General features: G+C 42.5%; 1 protein-coding gene across 1 annotated transcript in view; it reads left to right on the forward strand.

Moving 5' to 3' along the window:
* foxp1 (forkhead box P1) overlaps positions 1-22466 on the forward strand; it is a 147048-nt gene that overhangs the window by 82085 nt on the left and 42497 nt on the right. Inside the window, exon 7 of the mRNA XM_022744896.1 lies at positions 13633-13776. Coding sequence (XP_022600617.1) covers positions 13633-13776 — 144 coding nt within the window. The remainder of the gene's footprint in view (positions 1-13632; positions 13777-22466) is intronic.

The raw sequence follows: 22466 nt of genomic DNA on the forward strand, positions 1-22466 counted from the left end.
TAATTCTCTTCCTGCCATAGCTATGAAGGATGCACATTCCCTACTCAGTATGCAGACATACTGTATTGTACCAGCTCTCTGCTTTCCCAAAGGGAATTCATACTCAAGTTACAGTTAGCTTTTCTTCTCAATTTGATGAGGTCTTGAGCTGATATCACACCTCCAGACTCGGGTTTCACAGTGTGATCTTTCGATATTCCCCTCTCTTCAAAACATCACCGGCACGGAAGACGGATTGAATTAGCGATTTGTGGTGTGTTTATCTCAATCTGAGAGTAATTTGGTGCTCTCTGTCTTAGCACTCAAGCTCAATGAAAACAATAAATGGTGTCCTTATCTTCTGGAGTGAAATCAAGATAGGCGCAGGAGGCTGAGAGTTATTTGTGGTTGATTTGGAGGGAAAGGAGGGACAGGAAATGGACACCCCTCTCACATTACCTCTTGCCATACAGTGGGAGAAAGAGAGAGAGGCAGGCGGGAAGGTTTTTTAATCAGCAGAAAGCTGTGCTTCTAATGTAAAAGTGTCAAAGATGTGCCGTAGCCCCTCAATGAGTGAAATCTGGTCAAGTCTTGTGTTAAATTGAAAAAGGGGCTGCTGGGATTTGGAGGTGAGGGGACAGGGGACTCAGTGGCAGCAGCATCTTGGTCAATTATCACAGTCTCCGGTGCTCTGTCCCACTCCTGAGGCCTCCTCTCCTCCATCTGGCCCACTACACAACCAAGAGCATGAGGAGATACAAAAACACAGAGTGGTGGATTTTGAATATGAGCAGATGTTTCTGAAACGGTTCATTTTGGATTTAAGTGATTATTCTTCTCTATATCAAGCATCTGAGACGTATTCGCTTTGGATCTCAACTGCAGGTGATTCCAAGTCTTTGCCGGCCGTATAACTTATGAATGAAAAACTGCCGCATGTGCCTCTGTACCTCCCCGTGCCCTGCTTGTAGGAGCATCGCACTTAATGCTCACGCTACAGCTGCATGTCCTGGCGTATCCTAGCTGCCTCTCTGGCTGCAGAGAAAAGGATCACTTCCTGGCAGGTGCGATGTGGGGAGCCACAGCTTCTGCCTTTTCGCTGACTCGCCACTGAGTGGAAAAAAAAAAAAAAAAAAAAAAAAAATAAATGGGAGGAGGGGGGGAAAAAAAAAAAAAAAAAAGTAAACTGGAGGAGAGGGGGGAAAAAAGAAAGTTACCCACCACTCTATTTATACTTGTATGTGTGCAGGCTATTTTAACCACCTTAGTGAGAGCCAGGAAGCCAGCACTTGCCCCATATTTTAACCAGATGTTGAGGAGGGGAAGAAAAGCCTCACAAGTCTTGCAATCAAAATAATTATCTTTATGGGTGGATGTTTACAAAGTGTTAATGTGATATTCTGCAGGCGGACTAACTGAGTCTGCTTTTATGTGTTAAACATGATAAATGCCCCTGTCTATTAAAAGACCAACACCTTTTACTTTAAAGCAGTTTCTAAATATCTCAACAGCTTTCTCGAAAAGAGAGAGAGAGCATCTACAGTCAGCCATGATCCTCCTGCTCTCTGTCTCCTCTTCTTCTCCCTACTCTGAATCACAGCAGACAGGACCGACAGGAGTGGATGCAGCCTCTTTGATAGACAGTCAAAGAAGTAGCAGCAATGATTTGTAGCAACAGAGAAACAGTAGCGCTGTAACCTGTCCTCTTGCTAAGCATTCATGTCAGATGGAGTCATAGGCAGAGGAGGTTGAGCTCATTCATACCCTACAAAATCAAAGTGTGATTTCTAATCTGATTCTGTATTATGTATTTATTTATTACCTGATTGGGCCAAAGTCAAATTGAAATTTAAAGTATGTAGGCTGACATCTAATAGAATCTGCTCATTTTGCTTCAGGGGAGTTTTGTTTTTGGAGCACATTAGCTTTGCCGCGTTGTAGTTTGACAGACGTTTTCTCACAGGAATCAATGTGTAATTTGAATAATCACAAAAAAAGTGTGTTCGTTTGGTTTGCGGGAACATCGGTGTCCCAGCTGAATAAAGAAGTAAATGAGGGGAAGAAAAACAGGTAATTATGCTGAAGCAGCAAATGAATGACCCACTGACCCTTAATCCTAATTGATTTTGTGGAGGCAAATTGTTTTTATCGCCCATTTTGATGTGTTTTTGTTAACTGTCCTTTAGATTTTTTTTTTGTAGATGTAGTTAATTGGTTATGTGAATAAAAAATGAAATACTAGAAACAGGGAGGGAGGAAATCTTCCATTTACCAGCAAGGCAATTATAGCTGGCAGCTTGCACTTTGTGGAATGATGTCATATCCTGGAAGAAGAGCAAAGACTTCACCTCCCACCAGAGTCATTATGCCCACAATGTTATTTAGCTTTATTTACTGTTTAAAAACCATGCATGCATAACATTAACACACAGTTGGCTGTTTGGTGGAATAGTTAGGCCTGTGCATACACAAATTATGCAAACGAAAAAAAAAGAAAAAGCCTGCAGAAGCTGTGTGTATCATAGAAACAGCATTGTGTGTGTGTGTGTGTGTGTGTGTGTGTGTGTGTGTGGCCGCCCTGGGTCATGCCGTCAAACCTCGCAAACCGTTGCAAATATGCAGCGGTCAGTGAGTGTGTGCCAAGTTACAATGTAACTCTACGTGTGCACTGTCTGGGTTATGACACGTGCTACTTTGCATGTAAATTCTTTCGCGATTCACCTCCAAGTGAACCTACAGAGAGCGATTCCGGTGCTGGCTTAAAGACAGAGGTGTGTTTTTATGACTAGGTGAGGCACGTCCTCTCCAAGGCCCTCGAGCACTGTATCCCTCTACCCTCCCCTTTAATCACTGTATCAACCACTCTCATAAACTCCATGAGCTGTGTATTAGTGTGTGTGTGTGTGTGTGTTTGTGCACGTGTTTGAAAGAGTGTGTGAGTGTGTGTGTGTGTGTGTGTGTGTGTGTGTGTGTGTGTGTGTGTGTGTGTGTGTGTGTGTGTGCAAATGCCATGTGTATGCGTCCGTGAGCATGTGCCCTTCCTTGTTTCCCCATTTTTAAACTTAATCAGCAAAAATAAAAGCCGTTGTAAGCTAGCTCATATTAAAGAGGTGATTATTGGTAATAAATACTTTTTATACATACTTATTACAGAGGCAGTTTTCTTCTTGCGCTTAATGAGAGTAATTTGATTTGCTTGAGAGATTACAGTTTCCTAGAATTAATGCGGCAATCCCCATTCCAAGATAGAGTGAGATCTAAGATTCTTCACAGGTCGTGTGCTGCTAGATGCACCCCTCTCACATAGCAGCTAATGGAGTTGAACAGCAGTCTGTCATTCCCCCCGCCCACTACCCCAGCAGCTCTATAGCCCACATGCCCTTGGTTCCTGCAGTGCTTGTTGTTTGGGCTACTTCTGCCACCTGCGTTTTACTTTTTACCACTTATTCACTAAATGGCTCTTTTCTGAAAACTCGGGGTACATATATATATATATATATATATATATACATACACATATATATTTATATATATATACATATATATATATGCAATGTCCGAATGAAAATTCAACACCTGGACAAAACTGACACAATTGCACTAATTCAAACTGCATTCATGTTGTATCGGAATTGAAAACCATAGTTTTTTCTCCCCCGTCTTATTTCCTCAGTTTGTTGTAGTTTAATATTTCCATCACATGTTTATGTAAGCCCTTCAAGCTTAGAGCGTAACTTAATTTGAGCTGTGATCATCTTCTCCTGCGACATTTATTGAAGCCTGCAGCCTGCAGGTCTCAGCGCCTAAAGCTGAAGGTGGCTCAGGCAGATTGAGGGCGGCCAATTCTGTCACCACAGTGCACTCCGCATGTTAATTAAGCTTTAGAAAAGTGCTTACACCTAAAGGACTTTTTTCCATGACTTGTTAGTCCATAAACACTCCAGAACAAGGAAATGAAATGAAAGAGGATTTGTAAGAATTGTTAACTATAAATGTGGTTGGCCAATCTAATCTCAAGTCCCGGGCTACAAGTACTGAACATCTTATCTTTAGTGGTAGATGCACTGTGCTTGAACCACTGGAGAAAGCTAAAGGAAACCATTTGTCATGAATTTGTCATTAAACAGTTGTTAATTCTGTTGGTGGCCACCAGTTCCTAGAAATGGCTCCAAAAGTTCAGCATCTTCCTCAATCTTTATTACATTTGTGTTTTATCAAAGATGGCTGCAGAATACTGATCTCCACCAGGCTTTTCAACTGACGTGTGATTTTCAGGTTTACTACAGGTCACAGCGGTTCCATTGTTGGCATTTTCCTGCAACAGGTGACTTTAAATGTAAAATTAAATGTAAATTTGTTGCAGCCTTTGGCGGTTGTGTAACGTTGCACATTTTAGCCTCATGTAAATTTGGTTTCAGACGTTGAGATGTTGTTCTACTGGATTTGAACTTGTTTTAATCTCATCTTGCCTAAACATACAGTTTATGGCTGTAGAATTCTTCAGTTACCATCACTGTTGTACGCCGTTGGTCACTTATCACAAAAGGAACCTGTCGTATGACATCCTCAGACTGTTGGCACTAGCATTTCCTTAATTTCATTTGCATACATGAAGAAGCATCCTGCCCCTTTTACCAGTTATTTGCTGCTTTAAACGGTGCATCACACGGTGATCTATGTACAGACTAAACATAATTGTAGCTCTAAATTAGCCGGGTTGTCTGTGTCAAATTGAGAGAGTGAGGGTCCTCATCCTGCTTAGCACCAGAACTGTCAACCGTCTGTTTCTCCATAAACCTTCCACATCTTCCTACCAAGTCAATGTAGGTTAATAATTCCTGGTATAAGAGAAGAAGCAGTTTGTGAACCACCAAAAAAAAAAAAAGAAGAAGTGAGGCCCACCATGTGTCACATCATCTGCCTGTGAGACTATAATACATTACTGTCCAGTGTGACGGGTGATGTGTCTGCACCCTGCTGGAGATTACTCCTCTTTATGGCCGGAGCAATCAGATTTTTTTTCTTCCTTTTCTCTTCCCTTCCTTTATTCCTGGCGGCACAGGATCATATTACCCATCTTGGAATGACTTCAACAGAGACACTGCTATTCCCAGGGAGCCGTCTCTCCCCGCTGCAACTCTATCCATAGCCAATTGGACTGGCCTGTGATTTATAGAAAATCTTCTCTTTCGGAGGAACTCTCACTTCACACACACACACACACACACACACACACACACACACACACACACACACACACACACACACACACACACACACTCTGGGAATTCTCCCTCAGCAGCTCATGATGTGTTAGGTCTCAGGTCAGGACAGTTCAAGGCAGTGAGCATCAGCGGGAAAAAGATGTAGTCGCAAACCACAGCCTCACCATAAAGCCTATGGTGAGGTTGTTACGAGATACATAAAACCATAGAGGAACAAAGAAAGATTTTTTTTTTTTGTAGTCTCTTAATGAAATCAGCAGGAGCAGATATTCGTCCACTCTTTGGGCGGATGTCATTACGAATCCATCTTCGAGGGAGCAGTCAAAATTTGCTTTGGGCAGTGTCACGCTTGTTGTCTGCTTCACTGATTAGCGGGATTATTCATCAAGATGAGTTACTTTTGCATCTGCACTGAGTTAATCAACATGCCCCGTGGTGTAGAGGCCGAAGAGTGGTCAGCTGTCAACAAGGGGGAAAAGTAAGGCACCAAGCAGTGTGACGCTCCATGACCGTGGCAACTGTCTGATCTCTCCTTCCCTCCTCCAGCACCATCCTATAGTTGTGCACGGACCACATTCATCTATATTCACCACAACTAAATTGGAAGATTTAAGAGGTTTTATGGGTCCTATCCCGGAAGTCTCGAGTGTATCAATAATGTTGAGTCCTCCGTCTATGAGACCAGGGTAGATAGATCTTCCCATTCTAAACAATATCATTCAAGCACGATAAAATCTGCTCACAGTATTCTAGGTCTCACGCTGGGTTTTTGGAAGCGCCCGTTTTCCCAAGCACAACACTCCCTGCTACAAAGTGATGCAACACTTCCACCAAAGATGCAATCAGGAGGAGTGTGTGTTTTCTAACAGTCCATCTAAGTACTCAGCACAGTTAGCATGCCTCTGCTCTTTTCCCCCCACTTTATCAACTTGACGGATAGTATCACCGTATTCAGCGGTGGGCATCTTGAGGCATCATATGCTCAGAACAAAAAGCTGAGGTCAGAGTGAGGGGGGCTGCTGAGATCCGCCTGCCGCTTTGTTCCCAGATCGTTTGTGCTTTTGCCGTCTTATTTTTTTATTACTCTTTTTAGCTCATTTTATCCTCCTCTAACTCTCACACTTTTTTTCCTCTTTTGCTCCATCTGCCTCTAAATGACACCTAAGCATTGACTGCTCCTCCGACTGATTTGCCTGTGTGTGACCTCCCTCCTTTAGTGGAGTCATTCACTGGCAATGCTAAAGTAGCACGCCTGGCTCTTGGCGGGCAGACATAAGAGAGACAGTGACACGCGGCTGTGCGCTGATAGACTTTCCACTGGAGTGGATTAAATCAGCATCAGGCTAGTGGAGCTGATTACCCCAATATGAAAATGCAGTATCTTAATGGTACATATTTTCATGAGGCAGCCCAGTTGCCTTTCATTTTGCAGCTAATATGTCTATTCTTATGAGTCATTTACTTCTTTAATTACCTTTAGCAGCAGATGCACAATGGTGTATTAATGTGAATGATTTTTACTGCCACTTTATCATACTGAGCCTGTGAAGTTGAAAGGCGTAATTGAGGTGGAAGAGCGACTCATGAGAGAAACAATATTTAGTTGACAGCTCCTCTTGTACTCTGGGAGGGTGTTTATGAGTTTACACCGCACTAAAGCTGTAATAAACACAGTATTCGTTTAATAATGGCGTGGTACGGAAATGCTTTCACTGATATCTGCTCGGTTACTGACTCATCCCAGGAAGTTGCTCGATATAATCAGACAACACTGTGCATGTGTAGGCATTCGCTTGCATGTTGTTGCATGCTACTCGCCGTTGTGTCTTTGCATGCTTCTCTGTGGCTAATGAAATAACTGTTTGCAGCAAGCAAAACCTTATTTGCGGTTCCCTCATTTGCAGCATGTGCAACTCTGACAATCCATGTAATTTGCATGTGTGTGCGCGCTCGTGCTGTGTCTGTGTGTTTCGTCTGCAGCTTGTGTACTTTCCTTGGTGTGATTTTCTGATCCAGACCACTCTGAATAGAGGCCTTCTTTAGCCATCTGTTGTTAAGCTGCTGGCTAAGCAAGGCTGGGGAATCCAAACAAATGCCGAGCACACAGCAAACGGAAGCTGTCAGGCCAGCATAGCTGAGCTGACCTCGCTGGGCTGGGAGGTGGGGTGGGTGGGTGGGTGGGGGGGGGGTGACCCCTCTGTACCAGGCTCCGAGCGCCCGAACCGCCTGGTTGGGGCAGTGTTTACCCTCCCCTCTGCACCTCCTGCAACCTCCGCCTCCCCTCAACTACATTCTGTTTTTTTTTTCCTCTCTTTCCATCTCCCGTTTTACCTCTCTTTTCTGTTTCACACTCTTATTCTAGTCCTCCATCTGTCTGACCCCCCCACCACCACCTCCTCTCACTCTTTTCACTCCACTCCCTCCATCATCAGTCCTGCTTCACAGCCCCCTCTCTTCTATCTCCACTCACAGTTAATAACTTTGCTTTCGTCTTGTTTTTCTTACAGTCATTTTTTTTCTCCAAAAAACATTTGTCAGGGCACTGCATTACCTGTTATGGGTAGAGGGGGTGGGGAGGTGGGGGTGGGGGTGGTTGAGGGTAGGTGGGTTGGTGGCGGGGTGGACAGGGGGGAGGTGTGTTTGACAAAAAAAAAGGAGAAATTATTGAAGTCAGATTTTGTCTTATGTAAGTGCACGCACTGCCTTATTGTTTAAACGTGGATATTTGAAATGTTTAGCGTTGTCATAAATATTAATAGATTAGTTGAAAAGTGCAGAGAAGGAAGGGAATCTAATGGTTTGAAGTGGGTATAAAACGTTGATTTATTTATGTATTCTACATGAATTAGTTTGGAAATCTAAACACAGACTGGAGAGTGTTGTTGCGAGGGCCCAGTAATGCACAAGGTTTGAGCATCAGGGCCTGTTTTCCATGTGGAGTGGCTTTTTGGAAATGGCATTAATTATATACTTACTGGGAAACTAGATTTTCCCTGCTTTGCATTGCAGATAAACGTCTGTATTACTGAGGAAAGAGAAAGAAAAAAGTGCAATTAATATAAATAGACATGATCCCCACTGCTTATCCGCTTACATGTTTAAAAATCACCCCCTGCTGCAAAATAAAAAAAAAGAACTATATGCATTTCAATTAAAAGGACAGTATTCCAAGTGAATCCTATAACTATGTGTTTGCATAGTCTGCTATTAGTCATATTGTGAATATAGGATCAGTTATACCCCCAGCTCTATCGATTTCATTGCCACTGGCTACAATAGCTTATATAATTTTGGAAACACCTGCATAACTTTGCTTTCCTGTGCTGCCTGTGGAAGGACACTACATTAGCTTAGCATGCTAGCAGATTATGTGGAGAACCCGGCCTCTTGGCTTGGTTAGGCGCCGGCTGAGAAGCAGGGGGCTCGTCTTTGAAAAAGAAACAGCAGAAGTGATAAATGTCAGGTGAGTTGCGACGTGCGATCAGTCAGAAAGTCAAGCAGATAACCTTGACATTTAGGCTGCTGGCGCTGAAGCCCCACAGAGGCTGCAGAGTGAGACCAGAGGGGCCGGTGTCTTCTGAGCCGGACTACATTAAGAGCTAACCTATTAGTCGTGTTGTTGCTGGCTGTCTCTGAGCTACACTCTCCTGCCTAATAAAGCCTGGCGAAACATGACCACTGAGTAAATACACCGAAGCGCACACCCATACACACACACACACACACACACACACACACACACACACAAGTACAGAAACACACAAACAGATGCACATCTCGTTCCTTCTCCTTTTCTCTGAGTGGCCGCAGGGATCCGGTTACACCTGCTTGCACATCTTCTAGCAATTAGGAGCAATCTGCTTGAAACCATTTCACGTTCAGGGTCTTCCCCAGCTGTGGCAAGAGGAGGAGGTCTCGCTGTTGATGAGCCCGAACAAACATCGCTGGCCCCGTCGTTTCCCACTGCGTGACTCCCGATGGAGACACCCCGAACGATTCCCCCCTGTATGGTTTCCCCATCACATTTACCCACATCATGTCTATTTTCTCTGGACCTTTTATCACATTCCTTTTCTATTTGTCTGTCATTTACACAATGTGATGTGAGCAGTGTGTTTCTGTCACATTTGAAGCAAATGGAGTGATTCGTAGGCCTCCCTTCAGACTTGGGCTGTTTGTGCTATTTTTGATTGTTACTGTGGGTCAGTAAAGTGACATAAAGAGAGAACAGAGAGAAACATGGATCTGCAATATGTCGGGTTTTTGTCATTGTGGGAGAAGGTGCAGCGAGGGATTCAACAGAGAGCAGACTTGACTGTGTGGCAACGCTCTGAGTTGGGATTTGTGAGACACCCAGAGCTGGCTTTAGCAGCAGGAAACCCCAAAGCCTGTAAATAATCCACATGTGCAGACTGCACATAAAGACATCCAGTACTTAGCAGTTCCCTTATCACAGCGTGATAGCCCAGGGACATAAGAGACGCTCCTGCCTCTATTCACTAATATGGTGTGAAAGTAGATGCAGATAAAACGCCTGTTGTTTATTGAGGAAGTTGCGTTAACAGGGGGAAGAGGGTGTAAACTCTGAACACATTTGAAATGGAGAAAATAAAAGAGGACTGCAAATGACAAGGATACCAAATTGCGACGTCTTTGTTGCAGATAAAACCTCGTCATGTGCTGGAGGGTGTTTTCTAATCAAAAGCACCTGAAGGGTTCACTCCCTCTGTGTTGTGTGTGTGTGTGTGTGTGTGTGTGTGTGTGTGTGTGTGTGTGTGTGTGTGTGTGTGTAGACTTACAGACAATGAATATATGCATGTTGTGTGGATGTAGGCGTCTATCTCTGCACTTGTGTTCTTTTTGCAGTAACAAGCTCGTTTCCCAAACAACCTCAATTTGAGATTATAACAGGTCTGCTGTGGTCCTGTATGCTTAAGAAGAAGACGATGTAAACTACACAAATCCAATTTATGTATCAACACACAATATCACAAACCCTTCTTTTGTTTGTTGTTCTTTATACAGTAAAAAAAACAAAATAGGATTCAAAAAGTGTGATTCTGTCCACTGCACCATTCACCGTGTGCACAGTGTAGTTCTCAGCCTACTGTAACTTTATAACTGATCAGTTTAAGCTGATGTGTCACTTGATTTGCACCGTTATACGTCTCTGTGCATTGAAAGCCTCGCACCTGTCATCAGTTTCCAGTTGATCACATTTTGTCTGGAGCAGCTCTTACACTTGCACGTCTGTCAAGCGTCCACTCCTTTGAATGGGAGATCAAAAGAAGATAAATTCCAGAGGAGGAGAGGGAGGGGGGTGAGGAGGAGGGGGCGGGGGCTCTGAGATAGAGGAGTGGGTGCTGTGTAAACATTGCAGTGACAGTTCACAATAGGTTATTTTAGCCCAGCTTTAGGCCTCTCGAAGGCATGCCAGCTCCAGTGGCCTTTTTAAAATACAAACATGACAGCAGCATTCCTAAGCATGGAGCAGACCTCGCAACACAGGTCCTCTCAGCCCGCTCGCCTTTAAGTCTCATTATATTTCAGACCAACACCAACCGTGTTTCACTCATCTCCTATCTTCAGCTTTTAAAACTCACATTTTGAAGTTATTAAGCCAACATATTCAGGCATGTGCTGTCAGGCGGCAATGTGATTTCAGCTAATTTGACTATGTCAAGACGATCATTGACTATGTTTTGCATGGTGCGTGATTACATAATTATTGCCCTTACTTAATTTGGAAAAGAATGATTTGATGAAGCTGTTGCCGTGAATAGCAGGAGGCTGTGTTAACTGTTTAAACTGTCATGTGACTCCTCCAGGAACTTTTCTGCTGTTCATAAATGATATATACAAAGACACCAACACACGTATGGACACAGTGGTGGTCAAGCTTCGGTGTTGATTACATAATATTGATAATACTTTGAGTAACATGATGAAATGATTTGCAATTTTTTTTTTTTTATATCAGCCATAAATGTTGAAATATGAATGTACTTGTTAACATCCCCATACAACAGTATCTACTTGTAGTGACTGGTCATTGAGCAGGTTTGCAGTCTGCGTTTTTTTTTTTTTTTTTTTTTTTTACATGAAGTGAGGGAAGACTTCCCAGAAATGTATCTCTTCATCCATTACTGTCTGAACTTCCTATCATATCCTGTTGACTCAACTCTCTTTGTTCCAACACCCTCGGTTGTAAACCCAGACACACACCACACACACACACATTTCACTGCATGTGTCATCAGTTACAGGGGAAAGAAAACAGCAATCTTTGTTTACTCTTCAATATGCCCGTAATACCACGCCTTGGGCGTCGCAAATGATTTTGTTACAGCTTTTTTCTTCTTCTGTGGACTTTCCTTCTGAATTATCAGTTTCTCAGAGCAAGAATCTGTTTTAGTCACTTGCAGCTGACTTTTAAGTTTGCGATGCTGTAGAATGAAACATTGATAATCTGATCAAGTGATCAAATCATTTTGCAAAATAAAAAAAATCACACCAACTCACCTAAGTTTTATTTATGTTATAAATATTGTTTTAAATGTTGATGATTATGGTAGCTTTTGTGATATGATGCTGAAATATCTCTTTTTTAAAATTTTTTTCCCTTTGAAATGAGCGTGAATTTCTTTTCCAAATAAAATGTTTCAATTGACCAAAAATGAAAAACCTTTAATGAATTAAATAAGCAAGCATTCCTTTTGACTGTGAATAATATTGGTATTTTTTTTAATCAATAAAAGGCTTCTTAATGTGATGAAAAAAATAACAGACAATCTCACAAAGTTATCATACGTTCCCCTCCCGCTATCCGCTCAGTTCACGCCGTGTTTTTATGTTTTCACCAGATCGTAAGATTGTGCTCTGGAGGAAAAAAAAACAACCTATTGCCTAAAATGTAAGATAAGTAAAGTAAATATTGCCATCATTTGTGGAGTGAATCTTGCTCACATAGTTCTTAGTTTCAATTTATACACTTTCTTTATGAGTGTACTTGCGTGCAGGGGGGTTCCCCTCGACAAATTTTCACGCAGAAGACAATTAGGCATGCAGAATGATGAATGTCGCTCCGGCGTCATTTATCTTTTACACAAGAGCTCAGAAAGAGACAGAGAGAAGGAGAGTTTATGTACGTTAAAGTTAAGCATGGTGAAATGCCAGGAGTGTGGCCTCTTTGTAGCTTGTGGTCATATTTATGCCTCATGATGTCATCCGACAGCCGTGTGCTTGGGAGGGTCAGTACATACACCCACACACAGACCATCATACAGCTGTTCACTCCAACCCCCTCAACTGTCTCTTCCCTCTCTGTCTTAAAGTATTGTCTGACTTTACTGGCACTAAGACCAATTCTCAAAGTTTTTCTATCTCTTCATCCGTCCTCAGAGCTTTCTATTTGCCCTCCCTCTGCAGATATCTTGCTTTCACACAGTCTTTCATAGGTTTCACTCTCTTGTTCACACGTCGCTCTTAACTTTTTTTTTTTTTTTTTTCCTTTTTTTGTGCTCCGTGCTTCTCTCTCTCTCACTATCTTCTTGTTAAACATTCCACCATTTACTTTTACAATTTTCTGAACTTCTAAAATAATTGAGTGGAGAGCTTGCAGATTGTCCGTTTGTGAGATGAGCTTGGATGTGCCCCTTGACTGTTTGTTTAATTGTGGGAGCAACTGTCTGAGGAACATGGAAAGAATGAGGCCAGTTATTTACCCAGATGGTTTACTGGTGGAGGTGTGAGGCTGGCCAGCTCACTGTGGGAACACAACGCTTGCTTTTCTTGGTATCACTGACCGTTTTCAAGACCACTGTGTTTTTTCCCCCAGCGCTCTCCAGCTTTGTTTGCTCTGGATGGCATGTTTGATTATTTATCGTAAGGGAAAAGGGAGTAGCTGGAGTAATAAACATGTGACTGCACTGTATTTTGTTTTCCACTGAGAAGGCCGTGTCCTTTAACAGATATTTGAAGCAGCCATAAAGCCTTTTATTTGCTTTCTAGAGGGAAGTTTGGCTGAGCTAAAGGAGGATCAAAAGTCCTGATTACTGTCTTTGACAATATGTGTTTGCTGTTAGTGCATCTTATCAACAGATAAATATTTCTTCTGGATGACTGCAGTTGATTTTTTTTTTGTCTTCTTTCTGTCTGAGAATTTGTTTTGACATCTGATCATTGTTCCCTGTGTGTTTGTGGAGAAACTGTTTATACCAGACATAGCTTTATGACTCTGAATGGCAGAGACCGAATGAAAAGATCGTCTGTGATGTTTGTTTGTTATCTATCAGAAGGCCAGGGGAATATTGTTGTAAGGGGATACATGTGCTCTGATTATAGGCATCAAAGTGCTCTCAAGGGACTTTGAGCATTCTAGCATTTCTATTAGACTTTTCTGAAATCTTTTTTCATATTTCTCTATCAGGCTCTCCAGGTGGCTCGGCAGATCCTCCTCCAGCAGCAGCAGCAGCAGCAGCAGCAGCAGCAGTCCCAGTCACATCAACTGCAGTCTCAACAAAACACTGGCCGCAAATCCCCCAAAGCCAACGACAAGCAGCAAAGCCTCCAGGTACTGTAAATATGTTGTCATTCTGTGAAACTCCCTTATTTATTAACTCACGTTCACCGGATGGCTCAGGTATTTGACTTTGTGGTTGCTCAAATAAGAAAAAAAAAAAAAAAGAAGTGAACTTTTGCAGCCCTCACTAGAACATGGTGTGCGAAAAAAGCCCAGCACTAGACTAAGTTCACAAACAGGAAATTAAAATTGGCAGTGCAACATTTGCAGTTAAGTTTGCTCACGCATTATGTGTGATTTAGCAGAACACATGCACACACACAAACACACAGACACAATCAACCATGTGTAATCTAAAACTTGACATAAGCAGCACTATATAGAGATGGGTGCTGTTGTGAAATATACAGGCCAGACTGTTAGAAAAGGCTCTGTGTGTCCATGAGCTCATCCACCAGCGCCACGATCATCCCAGTGCAGTCGTACACGTCGGTATATGTGGTTGATCCAGATTTCAGGTCCCTACCACCAGCAGCAGCTTTACTGTGCAGCCTCTGTAAGAGCAGGAGAAAGGGTGGAAATGTGGGAGAAGAAAAGAGAGAAGTGAGAGAGCTGCATTACTCCCACAGAGAAGTCAGTCTGGCCAAGCAGAGGAAGCTCCATGCTTTCCCTGTTTGCCTTTCATCACACACACACACACACAGCAGAAATTTAAAAAAAAGAAAAAGAAAAAAGGCAGGAGGCAGGTCCTTACCACCAGCAGCAGGAGGTGCTATGGAGAAGCCCATAAGAGGGGTGGGTGATCCAGGTGGAGGGCTGAGAGGTGGAGTAAAGGCAGAGGAGTGAGGGGTGGGAGAGGGTGAGAGGGGGACAGTTATTTGGACTGCCTTTGTGATGCAAAGAAAAAAACTTTGGGGAAAAAAAAAAAATCTTTTTTATTTTTAAAAATCTTTTTCTGCTTCTAATAAGAGTGCTGCATATGTGATGCAATATTTACATTAATTTCAGATCAGCTGCCTCAAAGACGTATATCTTTGTTTGAACCAGCAGTGGTTGTTTGTGTCAGTGTGAAATTGCAAACGACTTCAGGGCATATTTGGTAATTAATACGAAGGCCCTGTTCTCAATGTGTGTATATATATAATATTTAATACCCTTACTATCCCATTGGGGGCCCTTTTTAATGAGCTATTGTAGCAGCTAGGTCTAATGTCAGGTTGTGAAAAAGCCTCTTTGTTGTGCAGATGTCTTCGGAATAGCTCCAGAGGATGAAATATGACTGTGATGACCTTTCAGTTGTGTGCATATTTGTCAGGATTCAAATAAGTTGAAAGGATCAAACTAAACAGTTTCCCCAGCCTGGCAGGGAACTGTGCTGCAGAGGTCAACAGAGGGGACCACAACGGCAGATTCCAGCATACAGCCAGTTGTTGGTACATAGTGAAGTACTAGACCATCTCCTGCAGACAAAGAGAAAATTAAAATTCTAATTTATTAATGTATACAGAGAGCTTGGCCAAGCTGTCACTCAGCTATTGAAAAGAGAGTCGGGCCCTTTCCCCCACATCCCTTCCCCTCCCCTCTCCTGCCCTGTTCTTGTGAAGAGAGCACAGGCTTGCTGTAGTATCTAACTAACACCATAAATTGCCTGCTCTCTAATGTTGTATGTTACATTTTGCTGGGTTGAAACCGCCATTATGAAAGAGCCACAGGTCCAGGCAAGTGTTTGTTTATCTCTGAATTATATATTCTGCTAATTAAACACACTCCAACCACATACACACACAGATTAAAGCCAAGTGTTCATACATAAACATCAGCGTGCTGCTCTGTGTGAGGATGTATTACATTTGTTTTTGTTTTTGTTTTGTTTTTTTTTGTTGGTTTTTTTCTCCACTCGTGGTTTCTGCTGGTGAGGTTTCTCTTGTCTCTTTTTTTTCCCTCACATGTCTCTCCCTCTCTCACAAACACACTGTTACCCTCTGAAACACCAGAGGGTAACGGTCTGAGTCTCATCTCACTTCCTCTTTTAAGAACAAACCCGTGCTTGGAGGAGCCCTCTGCACACACGGAACATTCACTATCTCCATCACACAGCCTGGATAATGATTCTCTGTTGAGCTGGACTGGGTCATCAAAAGACATGATCCAACAATTATGAGGCTGTGTTGTAAGCTGACACCCCATAAAAGCACCTGATCTGCGGACGAGGCTCCATTCATCTCAGCGGTCTTCCCATTAGGCACAAGGAGATGTGCAGAGAGACTTATACTCATTTGGAGATGTGACTCACTTTCCAATTCATTCTTATTCAAATCAAAAATAATGAAGCACAGTATATACAGAACATCTGAAAAAAACGACCTGCATAGAGTAGTAAAGGGAGAAAAATATGAGTCAAACAAGCCTCAGAATCCTTGATCAGCATTAAATGGCTCTTTGGTTTTATATCTCCAACAGGGGTCCCCCCATGCCCCCCCCCCACCTCACCACTGCACCGCCCACCCCTGCCTCTGGATGAAGATGCCTCCGCTGTATACTCAGCAGCCTAGAGGTGCTTTAATCAGACTACATATACAAACAGCTGCTGCGCCGGCTGGAAGGCAGCTAAACATACTTGACTGGTCAAAAAGCCAGTAAATTACATTGACAGAATGACACGTGTAATTAAAAGAATCCATGCCACTTTTACCTTTTGCGCTTCACACCTACAGTGGCACAACGACGAGAGCCGGCAACTCCCACCCCGCTAATTACCATTATCAGTGAAATGGTAGGGTTTGACTCATTAGTTCCATGTGCATTTAATTAGAGGCAGGCTGAAATTGGATTTAACTTATTACTTTTTCATGGATCACTTTCTTGTCATCACTTCAAATTGGATTGAAGCCCCAGGTAACTAATTATGCCAGCTGCAGGATCAGGAGTGGAGAAATAGGTAATTAGGAACAACACTGTCGGACCCTCGCTGATAGTCCACCAGCACCAAGGTGGGGGTAGGGGGAAATTGAAGCTCATTTGTGGTGTTGCTCACGAGCCTGGCTGGTTAACTACACCTCATTGCAAGGGATCCTAGGTAGGCATCCACCTCCTACAGGGGATTATGTGGCATTCAGCTGGGCTGAAGATGTTGTGTCAACATGGTGTCTTTGCTGTCAGTGTAATGCTGAGATTGTGCTCGTTTCCTATCCACAATTATGCCTGAGATTGGCCTTCATTATTCATGCCACTGGTACAGTGTGAGGTATGGCTAGTGGCCAGCTGAACTTACCTGTGTGAAACCTGCATGAATGACATTTTTGTCTGCAGCACTGATTGTAACCAGAATGGATGAATGGCCAGTTTAAGGAGAGGCAGGTGAATAATGTAGGGAAGTAAAGATACAGTTGGATTAACAAATGTAGCTGCAGTTTTTACGTATGTGTCAGAGGATAAATAGTCTGGTGAGCTGAGAGAAGGATAAAGGAAATGATAATTTCCTTTACATACTTTTGAAAGCTTTTATGTTTCATCGTAAAGTGAAGAGTGTCTTTGTAAGGAATTTGAAGCTACTGTAAAAGAACATCTCTATCCTCTGGCTTTCTTTGTTTTTTTGTATTTATTGTAATTATGTGTTGGCCTTTTGTTTTTAAATGAGAAATACTATTCGCCATAATCTGATAAATGTTGCATTGAACATTTTCATGATGTCAAAGGTGCATTACTTGTTATTCTTCACACACAGAGAAACTACTGATAATGTTTCAAAACCATGGCAGCAGACATTTTCTTATCTATAGTATTACTAGCTGAAGCCACTATTCTCACTTCTTTCTTCTGCCAAGCTTTTTTCTTTTCCTTTCTTTCTCTCTCTGTGTTTTCACACCATAGTGTACAGCCTCAGAGAGGGCATCTCCAGGTCAAAAGATAATGTCTTTTCAGTTTACAGGATGAAAGCCTTTTAAGTTGTAGAGCGCCCCTCCAACGCCCCTCCTCCCCGCGTTTGCTCTTCACATCCTTCATTTGTGGTCTGTTGGGGGGAAGCGTGATGTGACACAATCCAGGGGCCAAGCCTCTGTCTGACAGGACAGGGAGAAGCCTCCGGCTCTCTTTCTCTCCCTCTCCTACTGTTTTTGCAGTAGGCCCATGGCATTGTCCTGACACATGTATACCACAGCGCTCCAATCTGTAAGTCATTAGAGCACTAGGCCGAAGCCTGTCAGCTGGAGCTCAGCCAGTGCTGCAGGGTGATCTGAGGCAGCATTTCGAGGTGTTCCGGCAGCCCAATCGGCCAGTGGCCCAAAGTGGCATGGCAGTGGTAGCCCACTGGCGAGGTGACAGTGAGCACAAGACTGGATTAATGTTCCGGGTTAGATGCTATGAGATAGGGAGACCTGGCCAAGACAACAGGAGTTCATATTAAAATACATTTGAAGTATTTTAAACTAGGAAAGAAAGGAAAGGAAAGAAGAACCAAGAGGAAGAAGTGCTGAACATATAGAGACAGAAGCAAAGGTGGCACACTCCCAAAACACTTCTAACCAAATCAAAGCATTGCCAGTTTCTAATTGATTCAGTTAACGACTGCTTTAAGCTTGCCAAGATTAACCAGTCTATTAATGTTCAAATCTCTGCAGGTTGTTTCACACAGGGCAGGAGATAATTCACAAAGCATGTGGACATAACCACTCACACCAACCAAAATAAGTCTTCATTGTATATACCTTCTTTCAAACTGGTGTGGCTCAACTGTATCTGCACTTAAAAGACTAGTATGACATTCCTTTTTTTTTTTTTTTTTTGCCTGTTACCTAGATGGAAATACCACTCTGATGCCCGTACGCTAAATATGTAGCTACCATCTGCAGCTGGGGACACGGCTAGACTGGAGTCTGGTTGTCGCCATGAGGTTGCCAGATCAGAGAAGTGACTGGAGTAAAACCACAATGTTTTTACACTTTACACTCTGGGTTTTTGTACGGATTAAACAAATTAGATATGCACGTCAGTTAATGAGCTTTAGGGGAGCTTTTTTCCTTATTTCCTTATTATTTCCTTATTATTTTCAGTATTAGAGCTAAGCTAAGTTAACCAGCTGCTGGTTCTAGAGTCATATTTAGCATATGGACGTGGGAGCGGCATCGATCATCTCCTCTAACTCGTGGTAAGACAGCTAAAATATCACACTATTCATTTAAGAGCGCTGTGTTTTATCCTGAATATACTCCAGGGTGAATCTTCCTTACATCCAGGTATCAATGTTTAAGGGAAATATCCTTCAAAATAGCTTCCGTGTCTGTCTGCAAAGTCCCATAATTCATCAGCTGTGTGCGTGATCCTCAGAAGGAGTTCATCGCTTTGTGTTTGTAAAAAGTCTCAAGGTGATGCTGTAATGAAATCTCATTTTGACGCGTGCGTTGCTTTGAGGTGATACAATCTGTCAGGAATGATCAACACAACACTGAGGCCGGTGCTTGCGTGGAACCCCGGGATCAAGCTGTCTCTTTTGCTGCTTGTTTTCCTTGTCATATTGTAAAAATGTATTATGTGTATTGTATAGATTAGAACCAGGTTTGGGATAATCCTGTCAGAATGAAGTCATCTGTCCCAGTTCCACGCAGCCAAGCAGAGACTTGTGGGGTGGGAGGGAGTAGGAGAGGAGGAAGGGGGGCTGTATTGGGAGCTCTCTCCCGGCCAAGATGATGACTGTCGAATTGACTCCAGTCACAGCGCTGGGAGCCACTCTACCATTTTCAGGACCCTCTTTTCATTTAAGGCCTGATGTTTCCCTTCAAGCAGTGAACCCTCTCAACCTTCCGCCCCACTCAGTCATCCACCCAGATACAGACATACACACACAGACACACACACACACACACAGACACACACACACGTCTCCTTAAAGTTTGTTGTATCTTTGTGTCATCCTCTGGCGCTATATCTTGATGTCAAGTGTATGTTGTTTGGAATGATTCACACGCCCTTTGCGGAGGGGTGGAAGGATGGATGGATGCACAGTCGACCATAGCATTAATAAACACTAACAGCTATACGAGGTGCAGTCAAGTCAGCATCAACTCACAATGTAGTTTCTCTTTGGGTGTCGTCGCACAGACAGCTCTTTGAATCCATTTTCACTTTTTGTTAGAGGAGGGGAAAAGAAATACCGTCTCACTCAGACAGCGCGAGAGGGATCCAGGCGCAGAAGGGCCTTCAGCTACATGAGGACATAATTTGTTGAAGTTGTATTTTATATTTGTGTTGGACATCACACCGTAAACTGTCACAGAGCTCAGCCTAGTCATCCATGTAGTTACACCCAGTCTTGAGAAAGCATGAAGGCAGATAAACATTAGTTTGTTCTGTTGCATTTTAGTGCTTTTCTCATTAGTTTGAAGAGAAGAGTGGTCATCTATATCTATTACCTCCAGGAATGTGCCTGAGGAGTTTTATTGGTCAGTGTTGGAAACAGGACAAGCTGACAAATACTGTTTAATAACACCACACACAAGCTTAGCTTAACAGTTAATCACAGTGGTTAGCAGTGCCATCGACTCACTGTACGCCCTACTTTGAGAGGTTTCCGTAAAATGCGAAGACAAGAGCCACCCACAGACAAACTTGCTTGTTCTCTGCCCAAATCTGTCTGATTCTAATAGTAAATCTAATGTATTTGTGCTTATTATGTATTATATTATATCATTATATCAAAGCAGATTAATTAAAGCATAATATAATCAAATTGACAGGTGCTCTATCCAAATTTAGTGGTCAAGTTATTTTTCACCTCCCCAACAGTGTCATTCTTACTGCTTTTTGAAATCCTGTGCACTGTTTCTGTGTATTAATATAGCTTCTGATTTAAATCAAAGATGAATCAATCATCAAACAAGACAAGGCAGAAAATTCCCCCACCTCCTGAAATCGATGTTGCTCAAACCTTAAAGTGTTCTTGTTTTGACTAAGTGAAAAACCACACTAGACGGTACAAGCTGAAACACAAGCTCCGTTATACACTGGCTATCACCTCAGGAAATACAAGAGTTCACATGTGCTGACTAAACAATGTGTTCCTGAATGCTGAAATTAAAAGTAAATAACCAAACCCATATATAATAGACCAGGAGGAACATGGTGACTCAGGCGTGACTTACTGTAACTCCACTCTGCTTCGGGTGATAACCTCATTCACTCTAAATATGACTTATTTCAAGTATCAGAGGGAGTATCGCTAGGTTGCAGATGTTAAAAGGTGAGTTCACTCTCATGTCAAAACAAGTGAAATGGACTTTATTTTTTATCAGTACTCACCAACAATAAATAAAACTCAATAGTATTAAAATATAGAAACAGTTTCAGTTGAGTTTGGAACAGCTAAATAACTATAAAAATAAATGCAGCTAGAATAAAATTAAAAATCTAGTGAAGTAAAAATATAAGCCACCACTAGTTTTGTTATCCTCGACTTCAAAATAGAAATACAGTGGAACTACTCCACCTCTTCAAAGAGGTTTTTGTGCTATTGTTTTGCTGCTGGAGAACTGACATAGCACTCTCCTGTGTGGTGTCAGTGCAAGTGAGTGGCTCAGAAAATAACAGATTTTTGCCTCAAATCAAATGTAGGCTGTTTCTGAACTGTGCAAAGTCTAAATGTTGCTGTAGCTTGGAAAAACACTTGATAAGTGTTTGATTTATATCTGTCATGAAATGCTTTGTGCCTCCATTGATTCCGATAGGGGACATATTATATATTGAAATATATAAAAATAAAGAAATAAAAGAAAGAGCCCCACATTATGGTATAGTGATGTGAAGGTAAAAAGTATTTTTGTTGCCTTGGCAATATTATATAGAGCAGCTGTTATTTATACAGGTCCCACACCTGCCCTGCTGACTCCCTCCATCAGTAAACAATGATTTACTTCACACACACACAGGGAAACAGACTGTGTTTGTTTTCTCATGACAATAGTCCAGGTCACCAGAGCCTTTCAAGAAAAGGAATGAGTGTAGTTCTGTATTTTCCTGCACTTCCTCTCCACTTCTCTCCGTCTCTTTCTGTGGTAGCAGTAAGACACTGGCTGGCATGCCGGTGCAGCTTATTCACTGGCTGTGTTAGTGTTTTGGGAAGGCTTTGTAATCGGAGCTGACTCGTTATCTTTAGCGGAGCGGGGCAGAGCTCAGGCCAGACCAGACATTAACTCATACTTTCACTCTAACTCAAGCAGGAAATGGGAGTATTTTATAATGTCATCCACTCTGTCATGAACACAATCGCTCAGTGCTCTCTGTAAACTATCACAGGGGACGCCAGTTCAAGGCTCAAGGATATTGATGTTTCTCAGTGCGCGAGAACAAAAAAAAAAAAATCTATATAGCGTGTGTATCGCATCGACACATATGTGTAATTATTTTACATAGCGCAGGCACAGAGGCAATGGATTAGAAAGACAGTGTGTGAGAGGAGAAGCTTGAACTGTGTGTCTGCTAAATTTATCATGAGGCCTTTGGGAGCGTTGAAATGAGAACAGTGGCCTATTACTGCTAAGAAGGTGTTTTATTGAGAATACGCCGACATACCACCCCAGGGAGAGTGCTGGGGGAGAAGAGTGTGGCCGTAGCCTAAACCACTTTGTGCATGTGTGCGTGTGCGTGTGTGTGCAGTTGTAGGCACATGCCTGCATGTCACTGTCTTTTTGTGTGAGCCTTCTTGAGGTTGTCAGATAGAAAATAAAAGCGCCTTTTCTTCCACTTAATTATTC

Source organism: Seriola dumerili, unplaced genomic scaffold (assembly GCF_002260705.1).
Source record: "Seriola dumerili isolate Sdu_G_001 unplaced genomic scaffold, Sdu_1.0 BDQW01000088.1, whole genome shotgun sequence".
Classification (NCBI taxonomy): domain Eukaryota; kingdom Metazoa; phylum Chordata; class Actinopteri; order Carangiformes; family Carangidae; genus Seriola; species Seriola dumerili.